An 18,317-nucleotide genomic window follows, 5' to 3' on the forward strand; every position below is an offset into this window, starting at 1 on the left:
CGCCTATTTGTAATCCCCTGCTGCCCATCAATCACCTACAGGAGGACAATGCTAGTAGGCTATTAATCAAAAATGGAAAAGGGGAATGTCATAAAACTTTCGAAAAGTAAACAAGGTCGATACTTAGGAGTGCCAGCATTATTCATAATGCTGAATTAGCTTCTTTTTAGGCAGTCTGGGAGGTTATCAAAAATGCACAAGTTAAAAAGGTTCTTCCAAAATTATAGACCCAGACATCGCAACTGTATCACAGCATCCACTTTATATACAGAAGGAACCAGAACAGACATGGAGAAAAGACACTGCAACACATTATTTTGATTATTTTAATCTTCAAAATTTTCTGCCTTGAGACAGGAATGCATGATAGATAGAAATGGCTCAAACATCTTCACATGAAACACTCTTAATCATAATTCATTCAAAATTATTTTTCTAAAACATCTACAGTTACATAATCCCACCCATTTCCATCCATTATCACAGATTTAATTATTTGTTAAACAGTAGTTGCCAGCAATTGAAAGCTGTAAGGCTTTTTGCATATTAGTAGAATCTTCGGAACTACAAACACAAGAATATCACAACTATAACTCTCACTTTACATGGCAACCCCAGGTGACAGATGTTCCAAAAAGAAATGTGTTGCTTATGTGGAGTTCATAAAAATGACAGAGAGAGAGCTCTGTGCCTTGTTAGCTCTAAAATCCTTTCTCCTTTACTAAGATCATTTGCTAAACCTACAGCATATTCCTCATTTGGAACCAAGAACTTTGAAGAGTTTTATCTTCCATTGCTCCTGTTTGGCAAATTTGCGAGTCAGGCAAACGAGAGCTCTCCAGTAAAACCCTATGTACAGAGCACAGTTTAAACAGATGGGTTGCTTGGAATCCATATCTCCCTCCATCTGAAGGGAACTACTTTGAGGTTTTCTGGAACTGTTGTAAACAAGAGGATATTTTTTTTATATATATGTGTGTATATATATATTTATATATTTAATATATAAATGTTCTAAATGTCCTTTGGGAGTCCATTTGTTTTTGTCTTTCCAAATGATGACTAAATACCTGATCTGTAGCATTTCTCCTGAGAAGATACTAGTAAGGGAATGACAGTTTTGATGCACTTTGGAATGGCACAATCACGTAAACGCTTGCACAATTAAGACTTATGAACTCATCCAAAGTTTCTAAACATGATATTCTAACTAAGAACTAAAATACAAGCACAATGCAGCAAGTTAAAAAAGAAAATTCTATGTAATCAAAATATAAACAAGTACATAGGAAATGGATATCTGTCAGTAAATCTATATCTTTTTAAAGTAGGAAACATATGCACTTTAGAAAAAAATGTAGCTATCTGACAAACTTCGTAAAAAAAAGTACTTTCCAAATGCATAACAAATGCCAAGATATCCCGTAACTGGCCAGGTATAGCCACATGAGAGCTGCATGGCTTAGAGCAACCCAGGGAGGGGTGGGAGGAAAAAAAATATCACAAAAACAATAGATCAGCAAGTCTAGGAAAAAAAAAATAAAATCACATCATCATCATCTAAATTACTGTATGCTTATATCACAACTGCTAAAGGAGCTGGGGGCCGGGGGTGGGGAGTAAGATTGCAGTTTAATGATTCTTAAGAGTTACCTCTAAAAATTCAGAAGAAAACTATCAACTTAATATACTAATCCTAAGCACCAATTTAATAATTTAAATTAATTGTATTTATATTTCTCCTACTAGGGATGGAGCAAGTTCTGCTTGAAGGCTTGAAGTTTAACTCTGGAGCCCATCTGACTTCTGTGTACTTGCCATGCTTCCTCTGCCGTTCACATCAAAGTCACTGTAAAGATTCTCTTTAAGTTTCAGACTCTCTAGGCAAGCAATTCTTTGAAGAGACAATTACGTCCTACAGTTTAAATCAACTTTCAAGTCACGAAAAGTGAAACATGCCTGTATTTGGTTAGTCTGTTATTAAATATTCTATGAAAATGGAACAGCCGACAACATTCCTCGACAGGATTTGCCTTAGAACTAGCAGCACCCAGGGCAGACCAACTGCGAACACATCCAGACTCCACTAGGAATTAGTAGTGTTAGAAAATTGCATATGTGTTAGATCAAGAAGGCATTGCCATACACATGGCACTGTTATGTTGTTTTCTCTTTTTTTTTTTCTTAATGAGAAAAATAGAAACAACAAAGGAAAACAGCCCTAGAAAAAGCTTTTTGGTTGTTTTTTTCTGTTTTGTTTGTCTTCGCACCTGGAAAAAGCAGCACAGTACTCCCCAGCTGGAACAGCTCAGTGCTTCCCATCAGCTTAGTTCTTTCAGAAAGCATTTTCACATGGTTAAAGTGGTCTACTTCAGCTAATTCTCAGAGCGAACTTTTTTTCCAGTATGTATTTCATGCCACTTCCTGACACAGCAATTTCAGAACTGAAATGGATCTATGGTGATGTCCACTACTAACTGTGACCAGATCTTGACACAGACCATCAAGCCAGGCCCTTGGGATGGTTCCACACATCGAACTGAAGCTCAGACTAAAAAAAATAATCTCACTGAAACTCAAAAGCTGGAGTGGTCATGAATCTCAGCTACTTTTCCCTATTTGAACCCTCACCCGGTAATGAAAGCACGCACACCAAGGGAAAATGACAACTGCCTGAGCTGGGAGCATTAAGACACCGGTGAGTTATCTTGCTGCTCTTCAGTGACCGTGGATTCGCTGTGCTCCTCGCTCATCTCGTTGGAAGGCTCCTCATAGCCTGGTTCAGCAGGATCCAGGCTGCTCCCTTCACTTTGCTCCTCGCTTTGCTCTTCGCTGGCCTCCACAGACTGCTCCAAGTTGCTCTCCAAAGAAGCCGGAGAGCTGCCAGTTACACTTTCATTTTGGTTCATTTCATTAAAAGGCTGTGGGAGAGGTGCAGGAGACTGTACAACGTTTTCACTGGCAGGGATGGGCACTTTGGTTGCACTGATGTCTACGACAATGTCATTCTGTGGTAGAGTTACCTTCTCCACAAGTTTCCACTGAATAATACTCATGTCTTTCCCTCCAGTTGAAATCAAGTGACCATCGCTATGGGTGAAGCTGACATTTGTCACATGACTACTGTGAGCGCTGTATTTGTGGCTTGGAGCCTATTGAAAACAAGCAGAAACGTAAATCACATGCTTGACTAGAAGAGCACATGATACCGAAATCTAGAACTCCTATTATTTTTGCTTAGCCCTCAAGAAGAAAGCTCTTAATTCACATAGGAGTAAAGAACTGTACTCATATTAGGTTTTCCCCCACAAGACAGCCTCTCTTCTTAAGGCTTGTAACTTGGGACAGACTTTACGCAAAAAGTCATGGACAACACCAAGGCTAGCGAACAGAAAGCATCAAGCAAGCCTCTGCTCCAGAACTTTAGGAAAATTATTGCCACTTCCCTTTTAGGCATATTATCTTTTCTATTTTATATATAAACTTAATGGAGAAAACCATGCCTTTGTCTCTAGCACTGTTCTCAGATATAAACGAGCTATTTAGCTGCCAGGTTCTGAAACGACCAAGCTGGAACAGGTGCCTGGCAATGAAAGCTTCATGCAATGCAAACAAGCACACAGACTAGACTGGTCTAGACTTACCTTTGGCTTGGAACAGGGATACTGAAAGAGATGGACCTTACAAAAATCATCAGCAACTGCTATCACTTTTCGGTTATGGGATCTAACAAGGGCGTTTATGTCTGTTCCATCTGATCCTTCGGGCCAAACTCCTAGGAGAGAGTAGAGCAGATACTTAGTGACGGTAGCTTTAGAAACAAATTAAAAGGGAATTCATAAACAAAAATGAACTCTATAAAGCTGTGGGAAAAGGCACGCTTAACAAAAGGTAAAGAAGACATTCAACTGGAAAATGGAATACGCATTGCATTAAATGTCATTAATATTTTGCTACTCTAATGCCACTCCCCCACGCCATTCCCTCAGCCAGGGTAACCTCTTCAGCTTAATACAGGTTTCCTGTTCAAAACCTCAGTCTTGTTTCAAGCTTATCTAAGTTTACTGCTTAAACTGGCAACCCTTAATTTAGCACTTTCATTCATGCACAAACATTTTAAAGGCAAAACTGATGCCAAAGTGTGCAACAAGCCCAGGTACAGTACATTATGCAGAGATTTATTTTGGTTTTGTTTTAAATCTTAGTATTTGCGTGATTCAAATTTGCGCGATTGATGGTACTTTGCACAGAAACCCAGCCTGTATGGGCTTCAGAGATCTAAGTACTGTCAAATGCTTAAGTACAATTCAATATGCTTTTAAGTGAAAAGAATGACACAGATATGTCTAGACAAAAGAATAACAACATTGCCTGGACGAAGAGCACTGAACAAATTGGGGAGGGGGGAAGCTCTAGTTTGAACAAAAAATAAAGACCCCAGAGATTCCCGTAACAAAACTGATGATTCACATCTGCAAGGAAAGCTGAAGAAAAGGTAAGCAAAGGGTTATAAATACTCATTTATGCAAAGGTATCATATTTTTACCGCTCAGACTTGGGCTTCTGATTAGTTCAAGAGTTAGGAGGAATTTCCTCCCCTCAAATTTCACATCCATCCCCCCCCCCGAAAAAGACCTGTTTGTCCAATTGACCGAGAGGGATGTTCATTATCAGATATGAATATATCTCCTTCCTCCCTTACAATCACTGACTTTGGTAAAATAAAAAACATGTGCTGTCTACTATTTCGTACAGCTCAAATCACCAACTTATTTTTTAACTCTCACACTATCTCTTCTTGTTTTTAAACAAAATGGCAAATAGTGTTTAACTTTAAAGCTGGGTTTTTTATTCTTCAGTGGGCGGAGTAAGAATTTTATTTTCTCTTAAGAATAACAAAGGTAGCTTGTTAAGCTTGTTACAATGCCAATAAGCTACATTGTAGGTAATCTACTAAATAAAGACATGAAATGCTAAGGAAAGCATTCAGAAATATTTTAGTGATTTCACATCAATGAAATCAATCTGAAAAATATATACTATTCAAGACTTTTCAAGTAGCTCAAAATTAATGAATTTTAACTTTCTCCTGCATTCTATATATAGAACACTGTCATCAGCTGGGAATAATAATGAACTTCAAAAGAGTTTCCTGACGTTTCAGCTACCACCTTAGGCAGACTGTGCCAAGCAGCTATGCTATTTCCTCTTATTTTTCATTTAAGATTAAAAAGACTAATATTCAAGATTGCAACTCTTATTAAACATCTTTTGTGTTTGCAAATTACTTTGGCAGCTCTAAAGGTAAGACAACCCTCTGTCATAAGACAGCAGGATCTGCTTTCAACGTATCAGGCAAACATGGAAAACTCAAGACATTAATATGACCAAGTTCTTAGTTCTTAATAACTTTTAAAATAACAAAATATATAAATATCAAAATAAAAAAATAACAAAAAATACAAAATCACAGGACGTTGTTATTAGGTACGACACCACCACTTCACTTTGAATAAATTCTGCTAGCCAGCAGTAAGCCTCTCAAAGAATCTGCTCAGACCAAAGTGTGGGAAATGTGCAGTAAGTCAGAGAATGACTTCAAGTGCGCGGGGTGCAGACTGATGATACTGCCGAGCCAACACAGTAACATCAACTGCCAAAAAGGAGCGATGCTATTCTCATCCAAACCACGCACTTCCATCCCCTTCTGCTGACAACAGTGCAATGCCTAAGCCTACGGACACACTATTCACAGAGCTAAATTAGTAAAACACATACCCCAAAAGCCCAAATCCCGTAAACTTAACCTTCTCTCCTGAACGTCAAAGTGAGCAGCCCCCAGCTTGTTTGGATCCCTGAGCCAGCTGACCCTCAGGTCAAAGCCAGACTTCTCCTTTGGGCAGCAAATATCTGCTAGGTTGGCTTAGCTGCACCGTCTGATTTAATGGGAAAATACTTGCCTTTGTCTGAGACTGAGCCATAATTCTAAGATTCTGCAAAGGGTGTCAGACTACCAGACAATATCAAATTAACGCATTATGAATCCTGGCTAGGAAGTTTAAATATATTTGTTCTGCCCCAGAATAACATCACATTATCTGCTTTATCTACTTCACTCCCAGGTCTTCTGGCACACTGAAGATTTTGAGAGCAGTTGAGACTAATTAAACTTTAATCCAGAGTAGTTAAAGTTTGTATTAATCCAAAAGGGAATGCAGACAGGATCAGCAGACTTGTCTACTTTTTAAAAGCAAGAAGTAAAAAGGCTTCTTAAAACAGAGCTGCTCATCTCCAGCCTGGCCCCAGTCACCAGTAGCTTTTATCTGACAGCTGTTAAAGAGACAAAGCCAATGGTCTAGATGTGAAACGAAACTCCTTCTGCACACCCACACCTCACTCCTTAGCTGAGAAGTAAAGGACACTTCTGGGAAAGCTCTGGGATTCAGAGAGCTGCTCCTCTTATTCTGTCTGCTCTACCACCAAATGTAGTTGTCAAAGTTCAGCAGCAACAGAGCCACAGCCTGCTACCTCCACATTTCTGGTAGATTTAAGTACTCTGCATAAAATGTAAAATGGCTTCAGCTCCAAGGCTATTCCAAGAAGGAATATTCAGTCCTTACAAAGTGTTTTCATTGTTCCTGCAGAAAGACGTCACATTAGCATCAAAAGTTTTGCTTTCCACTTTTGCTGGCGTCTCCTGAACCTTCTGACAACTCCGTTTCAAAGAAGGCATTTGTGTTGCACTATTATTTCAGTCACAGTAGCAAAGACAGTGCAGAAACGATTGCTGTGGAGCAATTCCTTGTCAGCCCAGGCTTACGCGCATAGAGCATCAGGAGGAAACAGCCATGCACTCCACTTAACCCAGACAGACAATAAAAACCAAACACGTACACAACCCGAATCACAGTTTTCAGGCTAACGGGAGCCAACATTTTCAAACTAGCAATAAGCAACAGCATTCAGCTTCAGAAACAGCACGCTCCTGTTTATTTCTGCTACCTGCTTCAAGTTCCGAACAACTCAAAACCACTTACATTGTTTATCACCCAAGTCAGCTTCCTTCTCTGACCCCTTTTTCCCTGCCCTGCCTCAGGCCTTTGGTACTCAGAAAGGCAATCAAGCCTGGTTATGAAGCACCAAACACCATCCACTCAACCAATGTGCCACACAAGAGTCAGCGCTAGCCCACATATCAACTGCAATCCTTTTAAGGCTACTTGCTCATGAAGCACGTAACGGTCCTAAAACTGGCACAACAGGTGCCAGAAGCTACAGAAAGCACTCACAGTTAACTGATTTTCTTCTACCCTTCATAAAAATTAAACTTCACAGTTGAACTAGTAGCTGTGAAGAAAAGATTTGTAGACCTAACTTTCACCTCTAACGAATTTGTTGATTTTACCTGCTTTTGATGTTTCTAATAACGTGAAGGACAGAGGCAGGTTATCTTATCTCAGTGGTGGAAGTGAGATATTCGGCATCCTGCTCATACAACTCGGTTTTACAATACTGACAGGTTGAACCATACTTTTCCACCCCTCACAGAGCAGCTCCACATTTACGGCCAACAGAGCTGCGTTCAGCACAAGCAGTTTGAACTGCCTGGCCCATCTCAGACTGCACTATTAAAATCAGATCCGTCAGCTTTGTAAATCTTTTTGTACATTTTAAAAATAAACTACTAGGTAAAGAATCCTTTTAATCTTTAAAGCATTTTTACTCTTTAGAAGTAGCGTATGTTACTCACCTTTGACTACAGGTATCAAAGTGCCACCATGTTTTGAAGTCACGAACTATAACCTACACTCACATGGTCTTGTTCCTATCCCAACACAAGCTTAAGCAAAGAGGAATGCACATGTGACATATGAGCGCTTTAAAATACCAGCTTTTTGCTTCAGTGCCTCCAAAATTGGTAGCCTAAAATGACAGCAGAAATACCAAATCCCAAACTTCGAGACTAAATGGAAATCAATCGTACATTGCCTGCAGAGCACCCAGTGCTCTGTATCACAGACAAGTTTTATGGACAGTCTCTTTGGTCTGTCATCTCAAGACCATCCTCAATAGTCATTAAGAGCCTATTTCTAATGACAAATTGAAGCAAAAGGAAACACAAAAGCAGAGCATGAATAGCTTAAAAGCAAGTTAAATGGTGCTTACCGAACACCTGGAAGCCTAGCACACAAGTATATGTTGTCCAATCTATATCCTTACAGTCAGAACGATTCCTGATTAGTTTACAGCCACTTGGAATGTCCCCTGTAATAAAAAAAAGAAAAAGTAAACGATGAGTTATATGGCATATAAAGTTTTATTTACATATGTACTTATTGAGGGTGCTAAGACAGTAAATACATGCATCTTACAACCAACCTGGAATCACACTGTAGAGGCAAAGACAGATCAGCACCTTTATCAAATTCCAGATACTTGAAGCTTCGCTTGATATTTAAGTCACATTTACTTCTCATTTCCGTCTTCGCATCAGCACACCTCAAAAATACTTCCCTGCAGCTTGAGTCCCCTGCTACCTACTCTACAAAACACTTTAACAGAGTCTGTAATAGAATAATTTCTCCTTCCTATCAGCTCCACTGATGTGCTAAAATTCAATCAATCATTCAGGGCGCTCGGCTTTTAAACTGTGAGCGATTACTGGCAGAGGAGCCTTAGGCTGCTTTTCAACCTCTAACTAGGAAAGGAAAGATTGTCCATCTTGCAGTATACCAGCCCAGTACTAATGGGTCACAGGTCTTTGCTTCTCTATACAGGCAGTTATAAGCACCAACAGTTCTTTTTGGTAGATTGAGATATTGCACTATCCAGATTTGAAACCGAAGTTGTGACAGGCAGAAATAACATGTTATAGTGACAGATATTTAAAACTGCTGGCTCTTCTTGCCTGTACAGGAACAGAACTACAATCCTCTTGGATCTAGTTAAAGCCACAGGAAGACAACAATACAAAAAACAATTTAAAAACAGGCTGATATGCACTATGCAAGTTGAACTTTTGACATAACCACTATATATTAAATTCATATTTTCACATATTAAAAGAGAAAAACATTATTACCACTAACTCACTGAAATACTATTGCTTTGCTTAGTTTTCAACACTATCAGCCAAGATAAAGTTTAAAAGAAAAGAAACCCTAGAACAGACCGGTGGCACAGACCCACTGATTTTATTCCTCTAAAATAACTGGTTTTGTTGACACTAGTTAGACAACTGTATCTATTATTTTCAATGTATAGAACTTTGGGCCAACACCAAAATGCAGTGCCACTTGTTCTGTAAATTCTACGCTGTTAAACTGATTTATGACCTTGTAAAGAAGTAAGCTATATTTGGCATTGCCATTAGGTAATACACGGCTCTGAATAACATCAGGGTATCAGGTTACTCGAGTTCAGATCGGTTCCTTTGTCAGTAAGCATCTCGTACGGTCCTGACCAAACACACTCTTCTAAATATTCGGACAGCTAACACATACTTTGGTTGCCAGTATATTTAATTTCATACTTACAGTATAGTATTTCATAGTCTCCTGAGTTTGACATTATATACTTGTTGTCTGGGGACCAGTCAAGGTGTGTAATATAGCTGGAATGTCCCTGGGGAAGAATGCAGTAACACCAGTGTGAAGCACGCACTTTAATTCAAACAGAAGCAGAAGTTGCACCCACCGACGGGACAGCTAACGGCAAAAAAGCGCCTCCGCACCCACCCCAGGTGTGCCGCAGTTCCCTGCTGCTCTTTCGGGAGAGGCTCTTTACCCCTCAGTGCCAGACGTGAGTGTAACAGCTAAACAGACCCCGGCTGGGCATCCCACCCCTGCCCCTGCACGGTGCAATCTCCACTTGGAAACCATGTCCCTCTCGGACCCCAGTCCCAATGGACTCCTAGAAAGTACTGCTAGAATATGGAGGAACTCACATTTGTACTTGAATTAAGGAAGTAAACGTAGCTACTAATTGGGAAAGACAAGCAACTTGCACAGGATCATTTTTAGAGCCCAACAGAAGTGTGACAGACAGGACCCGTATTTTACTTCTCTATCCATTCAAAGTAATTACCATTAAATGCACGCTCACTCAAATAACCTTTCGCTCATCCTAAAAACTTAGGATTCCTTGGTTACAAGGTTACAACCACCACATAAAACTACAAGATCAAGGACAGGTGTTAAAGAATACTCTCGTAAGTTTCTGCTGTGCATCTTACACCGCATGCATGTTAGTGTCAGCTTTGAGAGGAGCCTTCCCTATGGGCACAGAGTCATCTATATAAAAATCAAACACTATGGCCTAATAGCTTAGTTATCACAATCAAGAACACACTGAGGGGTAAACACCTTTTTTTTTTTTTTTTTTTTGAGGGAGACGCTAAATGCAGCTGATCAGAATATTCTTCCTGTGCATGAGCTTTTTTGTTGGTAGTAATAATAACAGAAATAATAAAGCTATGAGAGGCTCCAGAGAAGCCACACATTTGTATAAAGGTAGGAAAAAAATACTTCTCTGTAGAGGAAAGGGTAGGAAATCAATGTGACATCCAAGTCGTTCTTTTTCTTCTTCTACCCTTCCATTTCTTCTTACCGCTTCTCGTCCTCTTTCAAGACCAGCCATTTTCTCCCCTTCCTGGTCATTCTGCCAGGCAACGAAACGCCACTTTCTTCGCTGGCTGATACCAATTCATCTCCCTTTCTCAGCAAGCATTATGAAAATAGCGTCCCTCGCCCCTCCTGCCCAAGGTCTCTCGGCCCAGCCTGCACCCGCTGCGCCAGGGCCACCCTGGAGCACTGCCCCGGCTGCCACCACCTGCCACACCATCCTCCTCTACAGAGCCCTAAGAGATGCTGACTGCTCCCAGAATTACGTGTAGAAATACACTGGGTCTGTCTCCCTGTCCCCAAATCCTCTGTGAGAGACTGCAAAAACATTTAGGAGAAAGGCTAGCCTTTAAGCTTTATTTACTTATGAACTAGTCTCTGCCTCAAGCAGAGGAACGGCGTATTGACATAACTGCTTTGCAGTCATGGGTGGGATATATGATATCGACATGCAAACCTGGTATTTTGAGAGAAAGAAAAAATAAAGTTAAAAAAAAAAAAAAAGAAAGCACAATTGGCTAGGGTTTTTTCTCCCCCTTCCCCTTATTTTTCAAGTCTTCAAATCTGAAAGTGAACTCCAACATGGAAAAGAATTGGTCAGTCATTTACTAAATCCTGCCAGACATTTGGCAGCTGTTAAAATTCCTGGGGGTGGCGGGGGAGGGAATAAAGCAATTGGCCAGGGGGCTCCGTGCTGCAAAATCCCCTCAGGCAAGCAGTCACCGAATGATGAACTGGAACATAACACTGTCGTAATATTTTCAACAGGAGGATCCCCTTTTCTATTAAAATCTTTGTTTGGTAGCTGTCCACTGATACGGCAACACTTTCCTTTTCTGTACTTTTATATACAATGAATACAATTACCTATATTATCACTAAATAATAAAACTATTTAAATAAAAGGAAACTGCCCAATTAATTGGCAATGTTTATCTGTTTCAGACATAAGTAGTGCAAGGGTTGAAATGCCCACAAGCCTATAGGATGGGCACACTAATTATTTCAGGTTAAGTCCAGCGTATCAAACACTTCAGCACAGCTGCCTCCGGTGCTTTCACCCCGCAGCTCTCTCGGGTAAATGCACAGCGCTTGCTTCTACTTTGCTAACAGACCTCTCAGATGCAAGGCAAACAAGAGACAGCGCCAGCTACCCTGGAGCTGCTGACACGCTGGAAGCTCATACCCCAGCCCATACCTTCACCCTGCTGACTGCATAGCTGGAGCCCTCAAAAAACAGCTGCACTAGTCGCAACGGTTGTTTCGGCTCATCTGAAATTCTTTCTGGTCACAACCAACACTATCCCTCACTGTGGGAACACACTCACAGGTCACAGGCTGGCCTCCCCGGCAGCAGCAGTGAGCCTGTTTGTGGCTGAAAGGGGATTTAAATCTAACAGCGGGCACAGAGCCCTTAAGCACAAGCTGATGCCGGTTCAGTAGATAAAATCCTTCTGAAAGTATTCAAATAACGTATTCAAGTTGGAAGAAACAACCAGAAGTTGACTACCAGGAGGACTGAGTCATACTACTTGGAGGTCACCCGCGAGGCTACTGAATGACAGAAGAACGCCAGAAGGACGCGGTGCCAGGACCCCAGCACCGGCCAGGAGAGCGCTCCGGCCCGCAGCGTGCCTGGGTGTCCCTGCGGCGGTCAGCCGGAGCTGGCACGGAGCTGGCACGGAGCTGGCACGGAGCGGAGGGGAGGCGCAGGGTGCGGGACAGCAGGTGGGCAGCCTCGCAGCACGCTCCGGGCAGCCAACACGGAGCTGCCGCACAGGCTGGAAGGGCTGGGCAGATCAGCCCCGACAGAAACCAGGTTGCTAATTTTGGCTTCTACATGCAGCCACTCAGACTGAGAAAAGTGGTGAGCAGAAATCCGCTTTGAAGCCTTAACGCTTCTGCCCGAGTGTAACAACGCCCGTTTCTCCCATCCCCATTTTTACAAACCCCTTTCCTGCCAAGGCAGAGGGACAGACAAATACAGCTGCTGGTTTAAATTACAAAATGTTCTCTCCTGATACATAATTCGTATGATGTACAGAAATCTATGATCTCACACATATTCAAAAGAGCTCAGAAAGACCTTGAAGTACACAGCAAGCTAAATATTATGTTTGTTAAGATTAGCCATCTCTGAGTGATTTTATCTTTTACGGTTAAAGAATAAGTGATGGGGTGAAATGCTGCACTCAGGTGCAGCCACCCGCTGCCAACCCCACCAGCCCCACTGGGCTCCCAGCCTGACCCCCCCATAGGCTCAGCCTCTTCCCCACTGCCTGAGGTCCCTGGGAAGGCTGCAGATCTGATTTCTCATCTCATGACCGTTGTGCTATCGGCTAACCCCATCACCACCCTGCCTGGGGGCTGCAGGACGCTCTGACTTACTCCACACCACAACCCTGCCATTGAGGAGTCTCAACAGCCTCCCGCGCCAGCTGCACCCCATGCCAGCACCGAGACCCCCCTGACCGCCCTGGCGGCTCCATGTCCCTGGCCACAGCTGGACACAGGCTGCTCTGGACCCCCATGCTCTAGCAGCACACTGTATCCTCAGCCAAATGATGGGCAGGAATCTCTCAAAGGCACCACGTGCGGCACTAGAAGACTGGCTAATGCATGTTCATTTCCCTCTACACTAAGTTTCCACTGCAAGCCTTGCAGCAAACATTGTAGGAATATTTTTTTTTTTTCTTAGAAATAAAATAAAAAAACCACCAAACCCCCACAGTTTAGCTTTATGGTCCCCTTACCTCCCATTTTCAAATCAACAAAGCAACTTCAGAAGTTATCTTATTTTCAAAACCAAAGAAATGCAATCAGTGACAAACACATGACAAGCACTTTGAGTGGGGGATGCATTCCTTAAAAAATACCCCCAAAACACTTCACATTTCAAATGTGAATCCATTTTTATGGTATCATTTGCAAAACCCATTAAGGTTCAGATGTTCTCTATGTAAATATTCCCATTAACCTTTAAGAGATAGCTGAACTTAAGGCCAGGATGTTAGATAACTAAACACTTCAGGGAAAAAGTATGTCTTTTTAGCACTGGGATAACGTCATGTAAATACAAACTCCACTACATGTGCTGCTACACTTACGATTTATTTGTCCTGGGCCAGAAATTTATTGTTAACATAACCCCCCAATTCCAAATTTTCTAGTAACAATTACAACTGATAATAGCACATATTTGCAACCTCAAAATTACACACTCTAATGAAATTGCACTATCTAATACTATGCAGGTCCAAGGAGTACTTTATCAACAGGGGGAAAATACTCCCAAGTAAGTGTAATATTTTCCCCCAAAGAAGTTTCAGTATACAGGTACCAAGGCACTTCTCTTATCTTCCTGCTAATTTCCCATTTCAAAGAAAAAGTCAGTAGTCTGAGAAATCAGTCATACCTGATGCAAAAGTGTCCACCTAACACTAATGGTTGCAGTACCCATCAGACTGAAGCTTAAAATCAATCAAATATTGAAAAAAACCCCGTAAAATGTATAACCAAAACTAAAAATGGAAAAGCATCATTTCGGATACAGTACCACTGCTTAACATTTTAGTGTATGTATAACATTGAAATGCAAGAACTGCTCTGATTATATTTGCTCCAAAACTTACAGTGCATTTTCCATATCTGCTATACTTTCTTCCATTTTCTGTTACTACGTAGAGGTAAATAAAGTTGTCATGGGATCCAACTGCAAGTAAGGTGCCATCTACAACACAAAATATTTGACATAAATTAACAGAATGATTGTTTTCCAAAATGTAATGATTTCAGATTTATCACTAAGACAATAGTCTCAATTAAACTACTGCTTACGAACTGTATTCAAGGTTTACATAACTGTTTACATTATGTTCACATTTTCAGGTCACTATCTGTTTACTTTGTGGGTACAGGTTTTGGGCAAGTTCTTTCACTTATGCTTTTTCTAACTAAGTGTCCAATGGACAGGGTATTAATTCTCAGACTGCACTGGACTTCTGAAAATTATCAACAGCAGGCAGGCTTGAGTTTTCTGTATCACAAAAAATGCAGAACAGTATTTACTCTACAGTTAGCTTAGCTTTGGAGGTGGAGAATGCATATCAAGCAGCACTAAATGTCTAAAGAAGAACTAGAGCATTCAAACACTATAAGCAGTTTTCTAACCTATGTCATCTCCATTAAAAAAAAATAAAATACATGGGCAAGAGTTCCTTTGAATCACGATCAAATGCCTCTAGTGTCAATGAACATCAGTGCTTTAAAATAAATCGCCACACTTGGCAGATGTGGCAGTAGCAGGGGAACGTTTTGCCCACTGACACGGCACATTATCCAAAACCAAACAAGAAACAGATTTACAAGAGTGTTCTTCCATCCAGTTTTAACGGAGAGTCAGCCTCTGATCTGTCATGTCACGTCTGAAGAGGAGACTCAATACTGGCTTGGATTACAAATCCCATAGCAAATATTTAATAAACAGCTCTGGGTTTCAGACAGACCTGAGCTTAGTTTTACGGTTTTGTATTAATAAACTTGAAAATTAATTAAGTAGTGTATTAAAACATCACTGAAATACTAAGCTTCTTACAGACTTTTCTGTTAACCTGTTAACTAGTTAAGAACTTTTCATTTTTCTGGGAGCAAAGCTAACATTTATTATAACAGCACAGTTCGACATGCAGGAAAAGCTGGGAAAGGCAACTGTAATGCTTGCAGTTACAAACCCACAAGATTTAGCATACACAGACAAATCTGTAAGCAAGTACTCAGTAAATATTGAGCATCTTAAGCTATTTGTTTCAAAGCTTTGCCTTTTCTAGTGATTGGGGAACAGCTTAACAACGTTCAACAGAACAGACACTGCATTTATCACCATTTATTCTGAATGTACAGGTGTGCCTACCTACTGAGTAGCGCATCACTGAGAGCTGTTCGTTGCCATCAGTGTGTATTGAAACCAGATCCCTCGTTTCTGCATCCAAAACAAACCACCTAGAGAGAGGAGAATTCCAATGAGTATCAGTCCCACTAAACAAGAAAAGCAAGGGAAACAGCAATACTCACTGCTGCCTTCATCTTCCCATGCTCGCCCCTCAAGGGCAAAACAGTGCACATCTGTTTTTAATGGAACATTTTTCTGGTTCATGAAGCCATACGAGTTTCAGTGAAGAATATATAAACGCTTCTAAACACCACCCAATTTTTTCCCCCTCCCTTGGACACTGCAGTAATCACCAAAATGTCTACTGGATGATAAACATGCCACCAGATAGCTAATATGACTGCACCTTATCATCCTGAAGCCTTAAGGCCGCAGCTGAATTGTAAACTACTACTTCTTCCCTGTTCTGAAGAACAGCTGTGATATAAAAAAATGATCTTTCAATTTGCATGAAGCAAAGTTTAAAAAAAAAAAATAAGAGGAGGAGGTGGGAGTGGAGAACATTTCCATACTAATTTTAAACACAAAGTACATTCTAATTCAATATTTTCCCCTCAGTCCTTTCCATTTCTTTGAATAATTTGATGAAAGTAAGGAGGAATAACCATTTGCTGAAATTCAATGGTTCATAACCTAGCTTTTTTTTTTTTTTTTTAATTGGGATGGTTTATAACTAAGGTAACTAATTGCATTTTTAATTATTTAACAATAACTTTTAACCTGCAGTATTAGTTATGAGGCACATGTAAAAAGCTCAGAGAAGCTTACAAAAACTCTGCGGCCCGTACACCGAAACGGCCACTGACTGCAAGACAGGCAAGGTCAGCAGAACCTGAGCATTTGGCTACGGTTCTAATGCCCACCTAACTCCTAAGTACGCGAACATCAGCAAAGCAAAGACAACGATAATTTAATAAAAAAAATAAAATATGTGTATATAATGAAAACGGAAATGTCAACATGGCTAAACACATTAAAGCTGTACTCTGAATTTATTTTTTGGCTCCAAACCTCCGATCTCACACCTGTATGCATACACCACAGCCAGGTTTCCATCTCTAGTTCACACACTGTGCAAACGAGTAAGGCGATTTCTGCCCGCTGCCTCACACTGAACTCAGTGGAATGCTGCTAAAGCTAGGACCATTTATTCCACAACAAACCTACATAACCTAAAAGAAACTCCAGGAGTAACAGCGCACATTGCTGCTTTCTATGGATGGAGATTAGATTCCAGCTCGTGCTGATTCAGCGTCCGGCAGCTAAGTGTCTGGAAAGTTGCCTGGACCCCATTGGTTTAAAACCAGCTTGTAATTAGAGAACCACATGAAAGAAATTATATGACATACAAATAAAAAAACCCAGCCCCACATGCCACGGACTGCTGAATAATCTGTGTGCAAGGCAGATGGAACTGGTGGAAAACAGCCAATATGTTTCCACTGGGCAGCAGCAGAAACCATGCTTAGTTTCTCTGCTGTAATTCTCTGCTGAAAGTGGACTTCTGATTTCCAATCTTCAAAACCAAAGCTTTGCAGGTTCTATAAACACATTAGGAGCTAGAAGTTGATATTCTGCTATTTAGCTCAAACTACGCCCCTCCTTGGCCCTGCCAAACACTTCTACAATTTTACCTGGCTGATAGGGGTGTGGATATTAAAGACCAAACCAAAATAAATAGATAAATAATAAAGCCAAACGTGAAACAACCCCAAAACCCAATTAAAACCACAAAAGGGTTTGGCACGGGGGAAGAGTGAGGGTACTTGTGCTATTTTGCCACCACAGAAAGAAAAACAAGTCTTGTGACTGTTTTTGACCATGACAGCCAAACTGCTCTAGAAGTACATCCCAACGGGACAACATGAGAAGTGGGAAGAACACACATGGAGGCATCACTGAGTTGAAGTCATCTGGGTTTCAAGCAACATGAGAAGCTTATTTTCTTATTTTTGTGTCTTCCTGAATCCAGCACAGGGTGGAGGCTCCTCACTGCTTCAGCCCAGGTGGGCACACAGCAAAACAGGTTTTTGCATTACCAGAAAACTTAGGCGCTACACTGTAAAAAAAAAAAATCTATTTATCTAGACACTGCATGATGCCTGTTTATCCTGAGCAGCATAATTGCAGTGCCTGGATATAAAACCTGATGATCAGCACAGTAACAACCCAAAGCAGCCTTCCACAAGTGGGTGGGCACCCCTTTCCCATGCCCTCCTGCGGGTGACCATGCTGCACAGTGCTTCTGCCAGCCAGCCAAGGGGCGGGTTGAGCCCTCCGCATCCCAGAATACACAGCCAGGGCAGGGCAAGGCAGGGAGGCTGCTGCAGCAGGGACGTGCCTTTTGATGCTGGACCCCAGACCATCTCTTTAGGCTGGTCTTTTGAAGCTGCTACCTGAACCAGGCAATCCTCCAGTTAATATCATCTAAGATGAAAAAACACCCAAAGCCTCAAATACATGCAGATCCGCCCTGTTTTACTGAAAGCACAGAGGTGGTATGGTATGGCATCAAACACAATGCAAAACTTCTGCTCCTCTCAACAGTGTACAGTGAACTTCATTTGGCATCAGGAAACAGCATTTTGTGACACCAGTCCTTCTCCAAAAATTCTTCTGAACAGGAGACCTAGCAGCAATCTAAGCTGACCATGGAAGGAGTCAGTGCACTGTGACAATTTTGATAATAATTTAAGAAAGGAAGCACTGGTGACATCTAGTTCAGCTGTTTCTTGATGCTTCCACAA

General features: G+C 41.2%; 1 protein-coding gene across 7 annotated transcripts in view; it reads right to left on the bottom strand.

Annotated features, from left to right (window-relative positions):
• Positions 1–312: 312 nt before the first annotated feature.
• The window catches only part of EML4 (EMAP like 4), a 162,774-nt gene continuing 144,769 nt past the window's right edge, over positions 313–18,317 (bottom strand). For all 7 annotated transcript variants that reach the window (XM_040611569.1, XM_040611570.1, XM_040611571.1 and 4 more), the window contains 6 exons: positions 15,532–15,620; positions 14,255–14,352; positions 9,537–9,624; positions 8,167–8,265; positions 3,645–3,775; positions 313–3,152 (listed from right to left, as the gene is read on the bottom strand). In XM_040611569.1, coding sequence (XP_040467503.1) covers positions 2,688–3,152; positions 3,645–3,775; positions 8,167–8,265; positions 9,537–9,624; positions 14,255–14,352; positions 15,532–15,620 — 970 coding nt within the window. In that variant the 3' untranslated portion in view covers positions 313–2,687. The remainder of the gene's footprint in view (positions 3,153–3,644; positions 3,776–8,166; positions 8,266–9,536; positions 9,625–14,254; positions 14,353–15,531; positions 15,621–18,317) is intronic.

This window comes from Falco naumanni, chromosome 12 (genome assembly GCF_017639655.2).
Source record: "Falco naumanni isolate bFalNau1 chromosome 12, bFalNau1.pat, whole genome shotgun sequence".
NCBI classification, from domain to species: domain Eukaryota; kingdom Metazoa; phylum Chordata; class Aves; order Falconiformes; family Falconidae; genus Falco; species Falco naumanni.